Genomic DNA, 19,899 nt, shown 5'->3' on the forward strand with positions numbered 1-19,899 from the left:
TCAGTATTCTTCTTCCTCCAAACACGACGAGTTGAGTTTATACTAAAAAGTTCTATTTTGGTTTCATCTGACCACATGACATTCTCCCAATCCTCTGCTGTATCATCCATGTATCCATTTTGGTATAAACTCAACTCGTCGTGTTTGGAGGAAGAAGGAAAATTACAGACCTCTGTCATCATTTTAAGTGGGAGAACTTGCACAATCGGTGGCTGACTAAATACTTTTTTGCCCCACTGTGTATATATATATATATATATATATATATATATATATATATATATATATATATATATATATATAGATAGATATAATTTTACATTAGATAGGCTCAAGCACCCCCTGCGACCCGAAAGGGGGTGCTTAGTTATTTTATTCTGTCCAATTTGACCCTCCAAAACTACTATGTACGTGTTTGTGTTTTTCTAAGATCAAACCTAACAATATATTTGTATGATATCAACATCAAAATATTGCACGTTGGAGATATCCTGCATGCTATTAATAATGTATTGTTACTTGGTACTTACATAACGGGCAAAGCGAGTACTGTACATCCACACTCTTATAGTGTTTTCCAGAACACACTTGGTACGAGGTAGTGCTGGGATGTAGCACCTGCGCTCTGTTTGGCTGAGGTGAAGCTGGGTTGGGGTTGGTAGAGGTGTAGAAAGACAGAGAGGAGGAAGGACCCGTGGTGAAGCATGATGGGTCCTCTCTCCAGTAGGCGTGGAAGGAAAAGGGAGGGGGATGGGCGTGCAGTGCTTCAAAGTCATCTTTCAAAACCATCACATATGAGAGAACAGAAGGAAAATGAGGCCAAAGAAGACAATGTCCTTACACGACATGTGCTGTAAGATACACCTATGCATTATCAATACCAGGGGTCAACAACCTTTTTGAAACCAAGAGCTACTTCTTGGGTACCGATTAATGCGAAGGGCTACCAGTTTGATACACACTTAAATGAATTGCCAGAAATAGCCAATTTGCTGAATTTACCTTCAATAAATAAATCTATATATATAAAAAAATGGGTATTTCTGTCCGTCATTCCGTCGTACATTTTTTTCCCTTTTACGGAAGGTTTTTTTTAGAGAATAAATGATGAAAAAAAAACCTTAATCAAACGGTTTAAAAGAGGAGAAAACAAGAAAAAAATGAAAATTACATTTTGAAACATAGTTTATCTTCAATTTCGACTCTTTAAAATTCAAAATTCAACCGAAAAAAATGAAGAGAAAAACTAGCTAATTCGAATCTTTTTGAAAAAATTAAAAAAAGAATATATGGAACATAATGTGTAATTTTTCTTTATTAAGATTAATTTTAGAATTTTGATGACATGTTTTAAATAGGTTAAAATTCAATCTGCAGTTTGTTAGAATATATAACAAATTGGACCAAGATATATTTCTAACAAAGACAAATCATTATTTCTTCTAGATTTTCCACAACAAACATTTTAAAAGAAATTCAAAAGACTTTGAAATAAGATTTAAATTTGATTGTACAGATTTTCTAGATTTGCCGGAATAATCTTTTTAAATTTTAATCATAATAAGTTTGAAGAAATATTTCACAAATATTCTTCGTTGAAAAAACAGAAGCTAAAATGAAGAATTAAATTAAAATGTATTTATTATTCTTTACAATAAAAAAAAATACTTTAACATTGATTTAAATTGTCAGGAAAGAAAAGGAAGGAATTTAAAAGGTAAAAAGGTATATGTGTTTAAAAATCCTAAAATCCTTTTTAAGGTTGTATTTTTTCTCTAAAACTGTCTTTCTGAAAGTTATAAGAAGCAAAGTAAAAAAAAAAAAATGAATTTATTTAAACAAGTGAAGACCAATTCTTTAAAATATTTTCTTGGATTCTCAAATTCTATTTGAGTTTTGTCTCTCTTAGAATTAAAAATGTCAAGCAAAGTGAGACCAGCTTGCTAGTAAATAAATAAAATGTAAAAAATAGAGGCAGCTCACTGGTAAGTGCTGCAATTTGAGCTATTTTTAGAACAGGCCAGCGGGCTACTCATCTGGTCCTTACAGGAGAACCTGGTGCCCGCGGGCACCGCGTTGGTGACCCCTGTTCTATACCAAACCTGGGCAAATTAAAAGCTTAACGGGCCACAAGCGGTCTGTTAAGCTTTTCAATCTGGCCCACCAGACATTCCCAAATAATTTTTTTAGATCTTTGTAAGATGGAAAGTTTAGCTGTCATTATGATGTTTTCTAATGACAGTAAGTCTTGAACTATGCAAAGCAGTTCAATAGTTGGAATCTGCACTTTTGAATGATATACCAGTTACTATGGTCATCTAATTAGTTACTACCACCCGAACGCCTCACTAGGGAAGTGTTTCTGGCACGTCCGACCCGCACGCCTCGGGATCCCCCGGGATGAGCTGGACCAAGTGGCTGCGGAGAGGGCAGTCTGGGCTTCTCTGCTTAGGCTGCTGCCCCCGCGACCCCACCTCGGATAAGACGCGGAATGAGATTTTCACAACAAAGTTTTGAAGCTTAGTGATACATCAGATAAATAAGATTTTAGGTGGGTTTATTTTGTACCCTTCAAGTTTATATTTCACTGTTTGTTGCATTTTTGTTGCGTTTCACATAATTGTAAAATATGTCGATGGAAAGGGGGTGTGACGTTCACATGTTGTCAATATGCAGTGTTTTATCGTTCATAGAAAATGTAAAATTCCATTACATTTTTTAAGACGGTCTGTCATAACGTTTTTAGCATTCAATCAGACATTATTGTGAGGTTTTGTGTTAGTGTTCATAAAAATAGATATACTGGCACCCACACACATTTCTTTCTCTAAATGTGGCCCCCGAGTCAAAATAATTGCCCAGGCCTTTCTGTTTGAGTTTCTCAACGTCAGGACCTAATTCAACCAGTTCTCAACGTTATTTTAATGTCTTCTGCCTGCTGTGATCATGAAAGTGTTCAAAGCACTTACCGTATTTTCCAGACTATAAGGCACACTTAAAATCTTGTTTTTTTTCTCAAAACTCGACAATTAGCCTTATAACCCAGTGCACATAATGTACGGAATAATTCTGGTTTTGCTTTCCGACCTCTAAGCTATTTTATTTGGTACATAGTGTAATGATAACTGTGACCAGTAGATAGCAGTCAAACATAAGAGATACGTGTAGACTGCAATATAATGGCGGTCACACAAGAGATGCAGATGCGAGTAGACTGCAATAGAACTCGAGTAAACTACACCAACATTTTATATGTTCCATTGAAAATATTGAACATGACACACGGCACTCAAAAATCTATATAAATGTTTTAGTACGACTATGAAGCTGCACCGCTTGATGGAATTTACTGTGTGTGTACAGGATAAGACACATTAACTGGCGTTTTGTTTCGCAATATTATGCAAAAGCAACTTTTCTTACCTTCTGGTACCTTGCTGATCTGTATTTGAGATCTGAGGCAGTGCTGAAAAATTGTGCGCTTCTGCCTTTGTAGTCTGTGCCGACACAGTTGGCAATAAGCTTCTTCTTTTTCTCTATCTTCTTGTAATGGGACATTCATCCTCCGCTGTTTTCAGTAGTGTAAAGTTCTTACTTATATCTGCCATGGGAGCGCTAAAACATACCGGTGTAGTGAGTTTACATTATTCACCCAAGGAACTTTAGTTGTTAGAGAGTTCTGGTCGGACGGTTTATCACGGGACGCATTTCCGGCGGATGAGGAGATGCTGCTCCGTTATTGGTTTAAGTAAAGACTGAATGTCATTAAAACAATTAGCTCCATCTTTTGGCACTTCTTACACTCCCGCCCTTGCACGCTACACCGCTACAACAAAGATGACGGGGAGAAGATGCTGCCGAAGGTGAGCTACGTAAATAAGACCGCCCACAAAATGGCGCATCCGCAAGCGACTGTCAGAAAGCGGCTTGACTATGATCTGTAAAACATAATCTTTGCAACATTTTGACCAAAGAACCACCATTACATGTTATGTAGACTACAAGGAAGTGTTTTATATTTAGAAAAAAAAAGAATCCTTTAATCAACCTATAATCCGGTGCACCTTATATATGAAAAAGATTAAAAGTAGACCATTCATCGGCAGTGCACCTTTTAATCCGGTGCGCCCTATGGTCCGGAAAATACGGTATTCTGTTGTTTATCTAATATATGTTCAAGCTAGTTTCTTCTTGTCTCCTCCTGCTCTCTTGCTCGGTGTGTCGCATGTTTAGATATTTCACTAAAACATGTTTTATTTGCCGCCATGGAGGTGACAATTCGTAACTTAGGAGCGTCTCCGCACTGTGTATGGACATCCTTTAGCTGCGCTAGCTCGCCACCTCTGTCAGGCCGCTATATTGTAGTTCTTGTGGCCTGTCGCAGCTTCCATCCATCCATTTTCTACCGCTTGTCCCTTTCTTGCTCTCAATTCTCACAAAACTAGAATGTGCCATAAACATCCATTATTATCACGATAAGGCAATAAAAATCAAATTTATACCAAAAGCCAAATGCACAGTGTTTATTTCGTATATTGTTTATATTGGGCAACCAATAATAGCTTTTTTAATGACTTCCATGAACCGCAGCATCACACTGGTCTGAGTTTAGTGTCTGCTGCAGTGCCTGCAGCACCTGGGAATCACGCCTGCACAATGCACACGCACGCACGCACACACACGCACGCACGCACACACACACATACACACACACACACACACACACACACACACACACACACACGCACACACACACACACACACACACACACACAGTTGTGGTTACAGACCATAAAGAAGGGCGGACTGGAAGACAGCTAGTTGTGTGTATATATATATATATTTATATATATATATATATTTATATGTATATACGTGTGTATATATGTATATGTATATATATATATATATATATATATATATATATATATATATTTTAGATTTAATTAAAAAAATTCTCTCGCTGCAGAAGAACGCTGCGTCAGAGCTGGCGTGCGTACTCCTCCTCTTTCTCCCTTGCTCTCACCATCCCCCCTTACACACACACTGTTTATAGCAGCAGACATATTTAACAGTCTACATCAGTGGGCACCGACCACATATACGACCATATATATATATATATATATATATATATATATATATATATATATATATATATATATATATATATATATATATATATATATATATATATATATATACTTATATATATATGTATGTATATATATATATATGTATACTTATATATACATATATACATATACATATATACATATATATATATATATATATATATATATATATATATATATATATATATATATATATATATATATATATATATATATATTCAAAACGATTCTGTATTCATTCAATACATAGGATGTCAGCAGGATCTACCCCAGTCTGCTGACATGCAAGCAGAGTAGTAGATCTAAAAAAAATAAAAGCTTTTATAATTGTAAAGGACAATGTTTTATCAACTGATTGCAATAATGTAAATGTGTTTTAACTATTAAACAAACCAAAAATATGACTTATTTTATCTTTGTGAAAATATTGGACACAGTGTGTTGTCAAGCTTATGAAATGCGATGCAAGTGTAAGCCACTGTGACACTATTGTTCTTTTTGTTATTTTTTGTAAATGTCTAATGATAATGTAAATGAGGGATTTTAATCAATGCTATGCTGAAATTATAACTAATATTGATACTGTTGTTGATAATATTCATTTTTGTTTCACTACTTTTGGTTTGTTCTGTGTGTTTGTGTCCCCTCAATTGCTCTGTTTATTGCAGTTCTGAGTGTTGCTGTGTCAGGTTTGGTTTTGGAATTGGATTGCATTGTTATGGTATTGCTGTGTAGTGGTTTGTTGGATTGATTAAAAAAAAAAAATCGATTAAAAAAAAAAAGAGAATTGATTCTGTATCGCACAACGTATTCAATTCGATTCGTATTCGAATTGATTTTTTTCCCACACTCCTAATATGTATGTATGTTTTTGTTGTTGGTATCTGTAAGTCTTGGAAGACAATGGATTGGAGCCCCTTGGATATGTTTTAGTTGGTCATGCAGCCTCTGCTGTGGCAGTACAGACCCACACGGGAGTTACAGTCTCTGTTGCACCTGGTGCATTTGTAGGTCGAGTCAGCTGCAGGATGTAGTTGCTTACTCTTTCTCTGAGCTCGCTTCTCATCTGTAAGCTGGCGGAGTTTTTCCCCGTCCAGTGTTCCCGGTGTGTCTCCAGCTAGATCTGTCCTGAGCAAGCTCTTCCCAGGTGTTCAGGTCAATGTCGAGCGCTTTCAGGTCATGCTTGCAGACATTCTTGAAGCGGGGTTGTAGCCGTCCCGTTGTCCTCTTGCCGGAGGCAAGCTCTGCGTAGCGGATGTCTTTGGGGATCCGGCCATCGTCCTTTCGATGCACATGGCCCAGCCATCGAAGGCGACGCTGACCAAGGAAAGTGACCATGCTGGGAATCTTGGCTTGCATCAGCACCTCGTTGTTCGTCACACGAACACTACATGTAATCCCGAGTATGCGACGGAGTTAGCGCATGTGCAAAGCACTTAGCCTCTTCTTCTGCAAGGAGTACAGAGTCCAGGATTAGCACGAAGGCACGATACACAGCGGTCTTGATGTTTATTGTCAGCATGCTGTTGTTCCACAATCTTTGCGACAACCTGGCCAAGGTTGAGGATGCTTTGCCGGTCCTCTTATTGATCTCTGCTTCCAGTTGTCAGTGATGGTGGAGCCAAGGTATGTGAACTGGCTGATGACCTCTAGTTGATAGTTGTTGGATGGTGATAGAGCAGGGGTAGGGAACCTATGGCTCTAGAGCCAGATGTGGCTCTTTTGATGACTGCATCTGGCTCTCGGATAAATCTCAGCTGACATTGCTTAACACGATAAGTAATGAATAATTCCACATGTCATCATAGTGTTCAAAATATAAAACATTCTCATGCATTTTTAATCCAGCCATCCGTTTTCTACTGCACCAGTTCAAGAAGTTGCCTTAATGGTAAGAAGTTATTTATTATTGGTTAGTGTATGGCTTGCCCTCCTGGGTTTTTTTCAGACCACTAAGCACCGACATGAGAGCCTGTTTTCGGGTTACAATATTGTTTTATTTTTCAATAAGTCTTTCAGTTTCTTTCCAGCAATTGTCTTTTCCTCTTTCGTTCTCGCTCGCGCTCTGGCTCCAGCCCCAACCCCGTCTCTCCTCCTGGCTGCTGCTTATAAACAGAGCGACAGGTGATTAGATAACAAGGCCCAGGTGGGCCATCTACGCACCTGTCGCTGATTTCAAGGCCGATCCTGGCAACACCCCGCTTCGCTGCAGGTCCGCAGGCCACGCCCCCTCCACAGTTAGCTTCAGAATAAGTGTTATTACAAAGAATAAGAGACATATTATACTCTAGAAATGTTGGTCTCACTTAAAATGCACGCATTTAGTTGTGTTCAGTGATGAAAAAAATATATGGCTCTTATGGAAATACATTTTAAAATATTTGGATTCTTGGCTCTCTCAGCCAAAAAGGTTCCCGACCCCTGTGATAGAGGGTGGTTCAGCATCTTGGGCAGTCAAATTTGTGTTCTTCAGACTGATTGTTAGGCTGAACTTGTTGCAAGCTTTTGCAAAGCAGTCCATCGGGCTCTGCAGCTCTTCTTCTGTGTGGGTGGCCAGAGCAGCAAAGAAGGGAAACTGGCCAAGTGCAGATCGATACTCTTGAAATTTTAGAATACAAATCTATCTATCAACATATCAAACTTAGACTTATACTTCCTTGTATTGTCATTCAAATTAGAACTTTACAGTACAGATATGAACACAATTTTGTTGCATTAACTCGTTGTAATGCAGGATAAAAGAGCAATAAGGTGCAGATATAAATAAATAGATTACTGTACAGATAAATATATTACACTCTTTGATATGCATCCACGTTTATGGATGTATGTTATATGTGCTATGATCCACCGCCCGGATCATATGTTATTTTGGTTTTTGAGTCTTTTTGTGTTTTTCTGTTTTTTTTGGACTCTTCCGATCCCTAGTTTAGCGCTTCCTTATTTATCTTGTTACCATAGTTTCTGATTTGTTCCACCTGCTCTGGTTTTTGTCGCGCACCTGTGATTCCTGATTACTGCCCTTATTTAAGCCTGCCTTTTTCCTCCGTTCGATCTTGATCCTTTGTTTGCGGTAAGTAACACTCACGTTGGCATTTCCTAAATCTTGTCTCTATGCTAAGTAGCTCCTTAGCTTCCCGTGCGCTCAGCACGTAATCTTTGGACTCGGTTTTCCGTGCTAAGTTTTAGCTTAGCTTCCCGTGCGTAGGCACACGTTTTCTTTTGCCTTTTTTGTACCAGTTTTATCTTTTTTTTTATATTGAATCAAGCTCTTACCTGCTATTCCTGTCCCATCTGGTCCATTTGCATCTTGGAGTGGACAAAACGTGCATCTAATATGCGCCACCATCGCGACAGAAAGGATCAAGCTAGAACGGAGGAAAAAGGCAGGCTTAAATAAGGGCAGTATTCAGGAATCACAGTTGCGCGACAAAAACCAGAGCAGGTGGAACAAATCAGAAACTATGGTAACAAGGTAAATAAGGAAGAGCTAAACTAGGGATCGGAAGAGTCCAAAAACAAACAGAAAACACAAAAGGACTCAAAAAACAAAATAACGTATGATCCGGGCGGCGGATCATAACAATATGGTCTTTATATTCCAGCGAGTTAATCCCTATTTGGAGGGGAATTTAGGTAATTATTTTGATGCGTTCATTCATATCATATCAATTACGACACCTCTAATTTTTAGGGATTTTTGCATCATTCCCAGGGGATGAATCACACCCAAAATAGTGATCTACCCTGTGAAAAATATTATTTATGTATCTTAATGCCTCTTAATGCCTTTTTTGACATCAATCTGTGAGTTAGCTTCTTTAAAAATTTGTTTTCCAAATATTATTGTGGCACTTATGTGTTTATTCTATAACAGACCTGGGCAAATTAAGGCCCGGGGGCCACATGCGGCCTGTTAGGCTTTTTAATCTGGCCCGCCAACATTCCCAGATAATATTTTTAGATCTTTAAGATGGAAACTGTAGCTGCCATTATGATGTGCAGTCATGTTTTCAAATAACCGTAAGTCTTGAACTATACAAAGTATTTCAATGGTTGGAATCTGCTGTTTTGCATGATATAGTAGTTACTATGGTAATCTAATTAGTTACTATGGTAATCTAAGTCACAACAGCTCAGACGAGGTACCAAGTAGTGTGGGTGTGGAGCGTTTCCACAGAGTGTTTCCAGAGAGGCCCGCCTGAAATGCGTTTTTTTTTTTTGCCATTTTTTCGGGTTCATATTTAGCTGTGTTTGTTGCATTTTTGTTGCGTTTCGCATGATTTTAAAACATGTCAAGCGAGAGGGGGTGTGGCGATCATACGTTGTCAATATTCAGTGTTTTATCGTTCATAGTTAACATTGTAAATCCCATATTCTTTATCATGTACATTCCGGGTGTCTCATTCAGTCAAAAAGCTTGAAATTCCATTTTATTTTTTAAGGCGGTCCTTCATAAAGTTTTTAGCATTCAATCAGACATTATTGTAAGGTTTTGTATTTAATGTTCTTAAAAATCAGATATACCGGCCCCCAGGGCACATTTTTTTCTCTAAATTTGGCCCCCAGGTCAAAATAATTGCCCAGGCTTGTTCTAGAAGGTTTCAACTATGAGGATGTCGATCCTGCTAAACTGGACAGGAGAGAGATTGTGCGGCCTTTGTAGGCATGTGTGTGTGTGTGTGTGTGTGTGTGTGTGCGTGTGTGTGTGTGAGAGAGGGAGAGACCCTATTTGGTTGACACAGCTGTTGCACTGTGTTTGATCAGGTTCCTTCCCTAATGTCAAACTGGTGTTTTTCTGTATTGTTCTTCAAGACACCACCTGTGACAAATCCGCATTATTGTGTTCTAATAAATTATATTTGTCTTAAATTGTCTTGAAATAACATACATTTATATCAATGTAGTGAATAGTGAAATAAAATATGGAATTATTTTCGGTTTGTAAACTCTGGAAACAGTAAAAAACAAGAGATTTGCAGTATAATGACATGTTGTTCTTATGGCTTTTATCTGAACAACTTTATCAGAAAAATGCTGAAATGCAAAGCTAGAGGAAACGAGTGACAGATTTAGGCTTTGTTTGTGGAAGCCGCTTATCCTGTGGCAATGAAGTCACCACTGTTTCCAATTCTTACCACCATTTTGTTTCACATTCTAAAGGCACAGACCTCGGAAAAACTTTTCAGCATTGATAAAATTACTTGCTAGGGCTCGGCTATATATCGAGTTTGTAAGATATGTCGACATATTTTTTAAACAAGATATGAATTAAGAAAATATCGTAATAATTAGGGGTGTAACGGTACACAAAAATGTTGGTTCGGTACATACCTCGGTTTAGAGGTCACGGTTCGGTTCATTTTCGGTGCAGTAAGAAAACAACGAAATATACATATTTTGTTATTTATTTAACAAATTTGTAAACAATGCCATAACATACATATACACACAGGGTCCATTGCCAAAGTTAATGTGGTCAACATATATAAATAAAAAAATAAAAATAAAGATAAGGCTCAGAATGGTTTCTTAATAAAACCTTTCTACATATAAAGTGATTTTTTTGATTGATTGATTGAGACTTTTATTAGTAGATTGCACAGTACAGTACATATTCCGTACAATTGACCACTGAATGCAAACACCCCAAATAAGTTTTTAAACTTGTTTAAGTCGGGGTCCATGTTAATCAACACCCCCCACAGCCTGCCTAACTTGGCAGTAAGAGGATAAATGGGCTTATTGTTCTTCCACCATAGAAGTGGGTCAAAATCAAGTTTTTAATGCAATACGGCAACCCCCTGCGACCCCGAATGGGACAAGCGGAGGTAAATGGATGGATGGATGGCCTTAAATGTGCTTCTATAAAAATATTTGTTATTGCTTCAGCCCTGCCTGACTTGCCGAGGGGAGGCTGCTTGAATGTGGTGGTGCCGCTTCAAAGGGGTTAGCATGATTAACGTGTTGGCAGAAGCATACCCTACTGCTGCTCAACAATGTCGGCAAACCTCCGTTCTCCATTGTTGTATCGCACCGCGCAGCCGAAGTGTTCCTAAATGGGAGATGTTAATGAGGCAGGAGGGTCTTCTGGCTTTTACATGTTGTCCTAGCCCGGTCACTGCTAGCTTGCCATGTGTTGTGCCTCGCTCTGCATTCTTTACACAATGTGCGGTGCGCTACCTAATATGTATGTGTGGAAACTTGTTCGGTACACCTCCGAACCGAACCGAAACCCCCGTACCGAAACGGTTCTTTACAAATACATGTACCGTTACACCCCTAGTAATAATGATGTAGAGGTTACCCTCGAGTGGGTTCTTCAGAGCACCACACACTGCCAGGAATTCAGGGTATAACACTGTTTTATTTTGATCTCACAAGGTGCAAGCCGTTTGCTTTCCAGTAACAAGTCTTTTCTGCGTCTGCTCAGCAGCACCTCCAACTCCAACTACCTCTCTACTCCCGACTGCTGCTTATACAGGTTGACGGGTGATTACATGACAAGGCCCACCTGGGCTATCTACGCACCTGTCGCTGCCCCCCTGATTTAGCGGGAGAGGAAGTCGGCCACGGCCATCTGCACACCCGGCCTGTGGATCACTCTAAAATTGTAGGGTTGTAAAACTTGGTACCAACGGGTGATCCGCGCGTTGGCGTCTTTCATACATCCATAAATGATTGGTTGGTTGTTTACTATAATGAGTCACGATTGGTTGAGATCATGGCAAAACATTAGGGACAGGCCAATCAGAGGCAAGATAGGGCAGGCTCATGGAACCAGGAAAAGAAATCACAACAGACATCCCAAATGACGACAGGAGAGTCGGAGAAACGAAAGAGGGAACATTCAAGCGGACGATTTATACATTAAAAAGCAAGTGCAAGATTGCAGAGGGATTCTCTTATTTTGATTTTTCTTGTAGCGATGTAGACGACGTCCAGGAAACCCACAAGGCGTCTACTTGGCCACATTTGGACAAATGTATGCGTCTGGATAAAACATTCATTTGAGTTGTTTACCATGTCAGCCCAAAACAAAACTGTTCTCGAGTTGGCGATCCGGGCGTATTTCGCACAAAAAAAGTTGGCAAAAATGTATGCCAAAGTGAGGAAGATTATAGTCACACAATTAAGTAAAGTCACTTAAGATCGATACTGCATGAGCAGATAATAGAACAGTATGTTTGTACCGTATTTTTTGGATTATGAAAAATGCATAATAATGAAGGAAAAAAACATATATACGTCGCACTGGAGTATAAGTCGCATTTTTGGTGGAAATTTATTTGATAAAATACAACACCAAGAATAGACATTTGAAAGGCAATTTAAAATAAATAAAGAATAGTGAACTACAGGCTGAATAAGTGTACGTTATATGACGCATAAATAACCAACTGAGAAGGTGCCTGGTATGTTAACGTAACATATTATGGTAAGAGTCATTCAAATAACTATAACATATAGAACATGCTATATGTTTACCAAACAATCTGTCACTCCTAATCGATAAATTCGATGAAATTTTCTTCCTCGATGTCGCTTCTAAATAACTCTGCCAACTCCAAAGGTATGCGCCGATTCCTCTTGTCGTTTTCTGCTGCATATTTCACTACGTCCAGCTTGTAATCTGCAGTACATGATTTCCTTTTCGGTGCCATTTTTGTTCAGCCCTTCTCAGTTTTTATAAGTTACCGCCAACGTTGAAATTATCCATTTCGATAGCTACGGTAGTAACATATAGCATATAGCAGTTAGCATTCCATGACCCACAATGCACTTCTGCCATGACCCTCCCCCGCCGAATTCTTATTGGCTGACGTGTGTGTGATGATTGCTGACATTTTCTTCGTCTCTTCCGCAAATGAGATAAATAATATTATTTGATATTTTATGTCGCACCCCCGGCCAAACTTTGAAAAAAACTGCGATTTATAGTCCGAAAAATACGGCATGTCATTTTATGATTATTACTGTACTTTCTGCTCAACTTCATTTTTTTAAGGTATTCTTATATTGGATTCAAGTCTGTTTATTCGACATTTTTAATGAGTATTCCTGTCAGTGGTTGGTACATGCAGTTTCAATTCACATACTAGTAATCTATTTTGTGTTTCTTTTGCAGAGATTATGAATGATGTCATCAAGAAGGTGAAGAAGAAGGGAGAATGGAAGGTATGATGACAAAACAGCAACAATGTCATTATTATTAAAATATTTCAAAAATACAGATTTTACCGTGTTCAAAGGGTTCCGATCAGGGTTCTATGTTGCCGATTTTGTATTAACTATAAATTGTTTTATGTACTTATGGTTAGTCATGGTAACTCTGTAACAATATCAATGTCAGGCTTGCCCCTGATAGTTTGTCTATGTTTTAGTTTTTCCCTCTGCATTTGTCTTTGTTTCCTCTGTGTGTGTAGTGTTTCCTGTCAGTGCTATTATTTTGTCTGTTTCCTGTGTTTCTCCCTGGGCGCTGTTTCCCCTCAGCTGCTGCTGATTGGCACTTGGCCACACCTGGTGTCAATCAGTCCGCTCCTATTTGTACCTGCTTGGTTCCTGTCAACTCTGTCAACAACAAACTCCGTCAGAGTTTGTTGTTGACGAACCCCAAGATCCAGAGAAGGCTGCAGGCATTGAATAAAAAAACATGATTTAATTAAAACTAAACAAGAACAAACAAAAGGGTACAACAAAAAGCGGGCACGAGGCGGATAACAAACAAAAGGAGTTTAGCATGGAAGCTAGCAAAAACAAAAAGCTTAGCATGGAGGCTAGCATAAACAGAACAGGGAACAGAAGTCCTTACGTCTTGTACAAAGACAAAATAGAAAGCAGGTAACAAAAAACAGTAAGCTACAAACATCTAACGAATTATAGCTTACCGCTACGCTGCAACGACACGACAGGCGCGACAATACAATACAGAAGCGACATGCAATACCTGACAATAATCCAGCACTGACTGGAGGAACAATGCAGGTACAAATAAGGGCGGGCTGATTGACACCAGGTGTGGCCAGGTGCCAATCAGCCGCATCTGAGAGGAAACAGTGCCTAGGGAGAAACACAGGAAACAGACAAAATAAGAGCGCTGACAGGAAACACTCCACACACACAGAGGAAACAAAGACAAATGCAGAGGGAAAAACTAAAACAGACAAACTGTCAGGGGCAAGACTGACAATCAATACAATATTCAAACTAGTTCCTTATTATTTTTTACTACATACAAGTGTTTGATCAAGGGTTGTACAGTATACCGGTATTACTATAGTACCGCGATACTAGTGAATCATATTCGGTACTATACCGCCTCTGAAAAGTACCGGTCACCGACACTCCTCGCCTCCTTGGCGACAAATAAAGTAAATTTCTTACAAGTATCATCCCCGTAGCTCACCGGCGTCACAATGTAAACAAACGCCATTGGTGGATACACCTGACATCCACTGTAATGATACCAAGTACAGTAGCATATCTAGTCGATACTATTATGATTACGTCGATATTTTTTGGCATCACATCTTCTTTTTTTTTTTTTTTTTGATTTATATATTTTTTATTAAATTCAGGAAATATGTCCCTGGACACATGAGGACTTTGAATATGACCAATGTATGATCCTGTAACGACTTGGTATCGGATTGACACCTAAATTTATGGTCTCTTTCAAAACTAATGTAAAGCATCAAACAACAGAAGAATAAGTGATTATTACATTTTAACAGAAGTGTAGATAGAACATGTTGAGAGTGAAAATAGCCAGATATTAACAGTGAATGAACAAGTATATTAACAATTCATTTTCTACCACTTGTCCTTAAAAATGTTGACAAAATAATAGAATGATAAATGACAAAATATGTTACTGCTCACATCAGGAGGTATATTAGGAGCCTTTGTTTGTTTACTTACTAATAAAAGACAAGTTGTCTTGTATGTTCACTATTTTATTTAAGGACAAACTTGCAATAAGAAACACATGCTTAATGTACTGTAAGATTTTTTTGTTAAAATAAAGCCAATAATGCTGCGATGAGGTGGCGACTTGTCCAGGGTGCCCGATTGTAGCTGAGATAGGCACCAGCGCCCCCTCGTGACCCCAAAGGGAATAAGCGGTAGAAAATGGATGGATGGAAAGCCAAAAATGCTATTTTTTGTGGTCCCCTTTATTCAAAAAGGTACTGAAAAGTATCGAAAAGTATCAAAATAATTTTGGTACCGGGACAACACTAGTTTGATCCAAAAAAAGTCAATAGCATATCATATGTAAACAAAATTAAAAATGACTATATGCTCTTTTAAATACCTTCCAAGTCTTCCTGTGTCCAGGGAATTATTCCCTCAATTTGTGAAAAATAACAAAACCAACCAAAAAATGAAGAATGAAAATATTGATTGTAGCTGAGATAGGCACCAGTGCCCCCCGCGACCCCAAAAAGGGGATAAGCGGTAGAAAAATGGATGGATGGATGGATGGATGGAAAATATTGATCTAATCACTATAGTATCAATCAGAAACTGATACTACCCTTGGTATTGACACTACCAATATATAGATGGATCCGTCCTTCTCAACACACATTGTTGTATTATCCTCTTTAACTATTATTAATCGACTTTTCTGTTAATCGCGCCATAATGTGGACCAACAGTGCTGGACCAGACTTTTGTTTGGTTTTGTTTGCTCAAATTGTTTTACATTTGCACTACAAGGTCACAATCTATTATATTTTTATTTATTCTATTCTATTGATAATATATTGATATTACCAATACTATTTAGGAGCTACTCTACTTAAATCATATTCTATTTAATATATTTAATATGTATATACTATTGTTCTTGTGGTACTCATTGGGCTTAATGTGGGATCTCAGGTACTAAATTTCACTTATATGTCTAATTTGTGCTGATTTGACAGTAAAACTATTGAATCTGTTTTGTAATGTGCTTCCATCTACACTTTTTAAACTTTACTCAGCACTTATTTCTTGTGTCATAAAGCTGGCCTAACGATTAGCTTGCATTCTTGTCTGCTCTTGCTTGTTTTGACTCAGTGTGTAACATGTTTAGCCTTGTCCTCCAGTGATAATATTACTTTTTGCTGCAAAGGAGGTGATGATTAATAATTTATGGGACGGCTCCACAGCTGCTTGTCGCCTCTATCAAAATAAATAAAGCCCTCTAACAACCAGAGGGCATCAGCTTTTTTGATTGTTATTAAACAGCATTAATCGGCATTAGCCTATAACAGAATTTTAAAATTCGCGTTGAAAAATTTATTTGGGTGTTACCATTTAGTGGTCAATTGTACAGAATATGTTAACTGTAATGTTTCACATTATGTATTCTCTTCCTTTGCGATCTACTAATAAAAGTTTCAATCAATCAATCAATTCCAATATTGATCGGGACACTCCTAGTAAACACAATATGAGTGTGGATGAAAGGCCAGACATTTAGCTGGATGTCATAAGTTTGTGATCGAATTTGAGTTACCTGTTTATATTTCTACCACAAGTGTGTATGCGGAATTAGACTGTAAAAAGCTGACAGGTATCAGGTGTCATGTAAAAAAATAAAAAATAAAATAAATAAAAACTCCCTCATGTGCAACATGAGGAAGCCACAGGTCAATCACGATCCGGGACTGTGCAATCAGTGGTTACATGCCAACTGGACAATATTTATCATATTTATTTACATATTTAATCCACAATAAAAAGCCTGCAGGGCATAGGAGGTAGGAAATACTGACTCCCCCCCCCTCAGCACACTGGGAATCAGCATTACTCCTCTCTAGTCAGTTTTACTAGTCACTTTATACTTATTATTGTCTCGTTTTTTGCATTGCCTCTTAGAGTGGTCTTAGGCCATATTGTATATTGCATTTTGTGTTGTTTCTGTATATTGTGTGGTTTCCTCTTTTTTTAAATGCAAAGCACCTCAGGGAAGCAACCTAAATTTCGTTGGACTTGTACCTGTACATGCACAATGACAATAAAGATCATTCATTCATTCATCATCAACTCTGACAGCGGAGGAATCTCAAATTCAGCCTCTGCTATTGAAGTCTCTTTCATTGTCAGACATAACTGCCTTACGTGCGATACCTCAAAATCCTGCATAGCAATGCAAATATATATTTTAAGGCTATTTACTTGATGTAACACAAATCATTGTTATTATTTTGAAGCTAATGTAAATTAAATATGAATAAGTTCACCTTCAAATTTAAGGTAAAGGGCTATTAACGCGATCATCTATTTTTGACATAGCGATGTGGTTAGTTCAAGTGTCTCTGGTTTCCAGGCCCTGATTGTGGACCAGCTGAGTATGAGGATGCTGTCTTCTTGCTGCAAGATGACAGACATCATGACAGAGGGCATCACCAGTAAGTCTCCTCTTTCTAAGTGAATTACATTTTATATTGCGCTTTTCTCTAGGGACTCAAGGCACTATACATAGTATATTAAGCAGTGCAAGGACTAATGTGTTGCATAGTAGAATTAGTAACGCCGTTAAAACGGGAATCTAATTAATTACTTTTACATATGTTAGAACGCTGTTTCCGATACATTTGATGTAAGCTGGTACGCTACTTTTGAGGTAGTATGTCAACAAAACGGCGTCAGAAGAACAGCAACTGCACTGAAGGAGGTATTATTTACTAATGCAAACCACAGCCACCACTGCAATTCAAATTAACTTTATATCATACTGTATAGGGCAGTGGTTTTCAACCTTTTTTCAGTGATGTACCCCCTGTGAACATTTTTTTAATTCAAGTATCCCCTAATCAGAGAAAAGCATTTTTGGTTGAAAAAAAAAATAAAGAAGTCATCAGTCATCAGTTTCTGATTCATTAAATTGTATAACAGTTCAAAATATTGCTCATTTGTGGTGGTCTTTCTTGAACAATTCGGAAAAAAAGATATAAAAAAACCCTAAAAACTTGTTGAAAAATAAACAAGTGATTCAATTATAAATAAAGATTTTTACACATAGAAGTAATCATCAACTTAAAGTGCCCTCTTTGGGGATTGTAATAGAGATCCACCTGGATTCATGAACTTAATTCTAAACATTTTTTCACAAAAAAACAAATCTTTAACATCAATATTTATGGAACATATCCACAAAAAATCTAGCTGTCAACACTGAATATTGCATTGTTGCATTTCTTTTCACAGTTTATGAACTTGCATTCATATTTTGTTGAAGTATTATTCAATAAATATATTTATAAAGGATTTATGAATTGTTGCTATTTTTAAAATATTTTTTAAAAATCTCACGTACCCCTTGGGATACCTTCAAGTACCCCCCGGGGTACGCGTACCCCCATTAGAGAACCACTGATATAGGGTACAGGTGTCAAACTCAAGGCCCGGGGGCCAAATCTGGCCCGCCATATTATTTTATGTGGCCTGCAAAAGCGTGGAAATAATATGAGTTAATAAAATACTTAATCTTTTCTTACTGAATATATTTGTTCTTTCCATTTTGACATTAAAAATACTGTACAGTATGCAATTGCATATCATTTAAAATTAAATATGATCAAAATCTAAATATTATATTATGTATTTACAAAAATATTTTTGTTAAAATAAACATATATACTGTACTTAAATATCTACTTGACTTAAGATTTCAAAACAAATTATTTATCAAATTGTAGACTGTAAAATCTTACTGTTAAATTCCGCCGACTGAATTTTTTACCGTAAAATCAACCTTGGTACTGTTTTTTCCCCTTATACAGTAAGACACTAAAACATTAAAATACAAACAAAAAAAACTAACACCCCCCCACCCCCATTCCATTTATTCCATTTTTTTAATGCTGTATATGCTTTCACTGTAAAATTCTGGTGACTGAGCTGCCACTTTTTTTTGTTTTGTTTTTTTTGCAACTTATGTAAAAAAATCTATTGTTAATGCATATATATATATATATATATATATATATATATATATATATATATATATGCATGTATATTCATATATTACTCACCGTCAAAAGCGTCCCTCTAAAGGCAACCATAACTGCAATGTGGCCCTCAATGAAAATGAGTTTGACACCCCTGATACTGCATAGAAAAATTAACACAACATTTATGTAGACACACACACACACAACTACTGCTACTATACGGGGAAACAACAATTGAACAACAATAATTAAGTTGCGCTAACAACATGCGTTGAACAGTGGCATCACGTCACTTTGCAACAGTCGCTGCCTTTCAATGGCGCACACACACACACTCTGCTCTCATGAAACATCGCTCAACTGCATGTGCCAGATATTTGAAGGTGTATAAAAAAGTGACGCATTATTAAAAAATTATTATATTCAGTATTTATTTACTTTTTTGAAAATTGACAAGTTACATATTACTTACTTTATAAATGCAATTTGTTTAACACAATATTGAGTGTACTTCAGCAATAAAATCTGCAATGTAATTTTCTTCTAGTTGTGGAAGACATCAACAAGCGACGAGAGCCTCTTCCCACCTTGGAGGCCATTTTCCTGATTACACCAACAGAGAAGGTTAGCATTCATGCGCTCATCTTCCTCCTTCCTCCCATTAGAACAGCAGCTTCCTGTTCAATAAGTCATGTTTTAGGTTAAACATTTTAAGCCATTATTCAAGAATCAAATGTTTTTTTGTTTTTTGTTTATGACAATAATAATAGAAAATCCTGTTTTTAAAATGTACAAAATTGTTATTCCTATAATTC

At 37.4% G+C, this 19,899-nt stretch overlaps 1 protein-coding gene across 2 annotated transcripts in view; it reads left to right on the top strand.

Annotated features, from left to right (window-relative positions):
* The window catches only part of LOC133536410 (syntaxin-binding protein 1), a 92,877-nt gene that overhangs the window by 10,085 nt on the left and 62,893 nt on the right, over positions 1-19,899 (top strand). For both annotated transcript variants that reach the window (XM_061876904.1, XM_061876905.1), the window contains exons 2-4: positions 13,264-13,313; positions 17,458-17,539; positions 19,632-19,708. In XM_061876904.1, coding sequence (XP_061732888.1) covers positions 13,264-13,313; positions 17,458-17,539; positions 19,632-19,708 — 209 coding nt within the window. The remainder of the gene's footprint in view (positions 1-13,263; positions 13,314-17,457; positions 17,540-19,631; positions 19,709-19,899) is intronic.

The sequence above is a fragment of the Nerophis ophidion genome, linkage group LG17 (genome assembly GCF_033978795.1).
Source record: "Nerophis ophidion isolate RoL-2023_Sa linkage group LG17, RoL_Noph_v1.0, whole genome shotgun sequence".
Lineage (NCBI taxonomy): Eukaryota > Metazoa > Chordata > Actinopteri > Syngnathiformes > Syngnathidae > Nerophis > Nerophis ophidion.